At 53.7% G+C, this 1,522-nt stretch overlaps 1 protein-coding gene across 2 annotated transcripts in view; it reads left to right on the top strand.

Moving 5' to 3' along the window:
* The first annotated feature begins 744 nt into the window (after window positions 1-744).
* Tra2a (transformer 2 alpha homolog) overlaps window positions 745-1,522 on the top strand; it is a 25,920-nt gene continuing 25,142 nt past the window's right edge. For both annotated transcript variants that reach the window (XM_010641121.2, XM_010641120.2), the window contains exon 1: window positions 745-1,183. In XM_010641121.2, the coding sequence (XP_010639423.1) occupies window positions 779-1,183 (405 nt within the window). In that variant the 5' untranslated portion in view covers window positions 745-778. The remainder of the gene's footprint in view (window positions 1,184-1,522) is intronic.

Raw genomic sequence — 1,522 nt, 5'->3', positions numbered from 1 at the left:
AGCTGATCATAGTGGTGCGTGCCTATAATCCCAACACTTGGGAGGCTGAGGCTTGAGTTTGAAGTCAGCACAGGCTAAGGCCAGCCTGAACTACATATGGAGACTCTGTCTTGGGGAAAAAAAGATTGCATTACACAAAACCCAGCACGCTTGTGCATGCCTCTAATACATCATTGTGGGAGGCATAGGCTGCAAGATCCATAATTCAAACCCAGTCTGGGCAATTTAGAGGTTTAGCGAGACCCTGTCTCAAAATAAATAAAATTAAAGGGGCTGGGGTGTGCTTCAGTGCAAAAGCCTTGGGTTCATCACACAGAACAAAAAAATTTTTTCTTGCATTATCTAAGCTCAAAGTCATCTTAGAAATTATAACTACGATTGGGATTCAAGTGGATAGAGTTCAGAGGTCTTGTCTAAGCGGTTTTAAGGAAATATCTATTTTAAAAGACAGTGGAGATGGGCTTGTGGCTCACGCCTGTAATACCGTCACTGTAAATGCTGAGGCGGAAGGATTTTGAGTTCAAGGCCAGTTTGAGCTACATAGGGAGTTCCAGGCCAGGTTGGCTGTAGGAGATTCTTGCAAAAAGAGAAGGCTTTTCACTACTACTCCATGTGTGCGCCTTGCAGCAATACCTTTACAAAAAGCTTTTGAAAAAAAGTCTGCTGAAAACATCCAAAAATAAAAGCCTATTAATTATACTTTCAGTTTTTCTGTTCCCTGACAGGAGAATCCACGTGGACAATATTTAAAGGGTAAAGGTCATTAAAAGCTCCTCTGATGACTGAAACTCTTCAAAAGGATCAACGCGTTAGAGGACGGTCTGAGCCCAGCGCGTCATCCGAGCGGAGCAGCTCCGAGGCGCCCAAACTCCAGGTGCGCCTGGCCCAGAGAACACAAAGCCTCGGAGGCGGGCCCGTGACGTCACAGAGCTCCGCCCCTTACGTCGCGCTCTGGCGAAGCCAGAGGATTTCTGGCGGCGGCGGCGCCATTTTGACGGAGCTTGCGACCGAGTGGGAGTGGAGTGGGGCGGCCGTTGTTGCCGGCTCTTTTCCTGCTCTCCCACGGTCCAGTCAGCGGGGTGACCAGGCCGTCGGCCCTCGAGCCGAAACTTGTCTCTTATTTAGTTCTGGGGAGCCCCTGGTCGACATGAGTGATGTAGAGGAGAACAACTTCGAGGGCAGAGTGAGTACAAAGCCGCGGGAGCCGTCTTCGGCTGCCGCCCGATGCCCGGGGTTCCACCCGGACGAGCGCGGTTGGGGGTTGCGGGGAGTCCTGCGGGCCCGCGGGAACAACCTCCGGGGCCATCGCGGTTTCTTCCTCGCATCCCAAGATGGCTTCTAGGTTCCACTGCTTCCCCAGGCGCTACGAATGACCCTCCGCCCCTTTTCTGGAGGCTGACTGGTACCTGGACTCGGGTCTCCTCCGTCCCCCACCCCGGTCCCCGATCTCGGTTCCGAGGTGCGGGCCCCCGTCGCGGTGGGCGGGAGGCGGCGGCCGGACGGTGGTAGGTGCCGACTGCGG

Source organism: Fukomys damarensis, unplaced genomic scaffold (assembly GCF_012274545.1).
Source record: "Fukomys damarensis isolate Sample0158 unplaced genomic scaffold, DMR_v1.0_HiC HiC_scaffold_4, whole genome shotgun sequence".
In the NCBI taxonomy this organism is placed as follows: Eukaryota; Metazoa; Chordata; class Mammalia; order Rodentia; family Bathyergidae; genus Fukomys; species Fukomys damarensis.
This window is presented reverse-complemented; position numbering and strand designations above follow the sequence as displayed.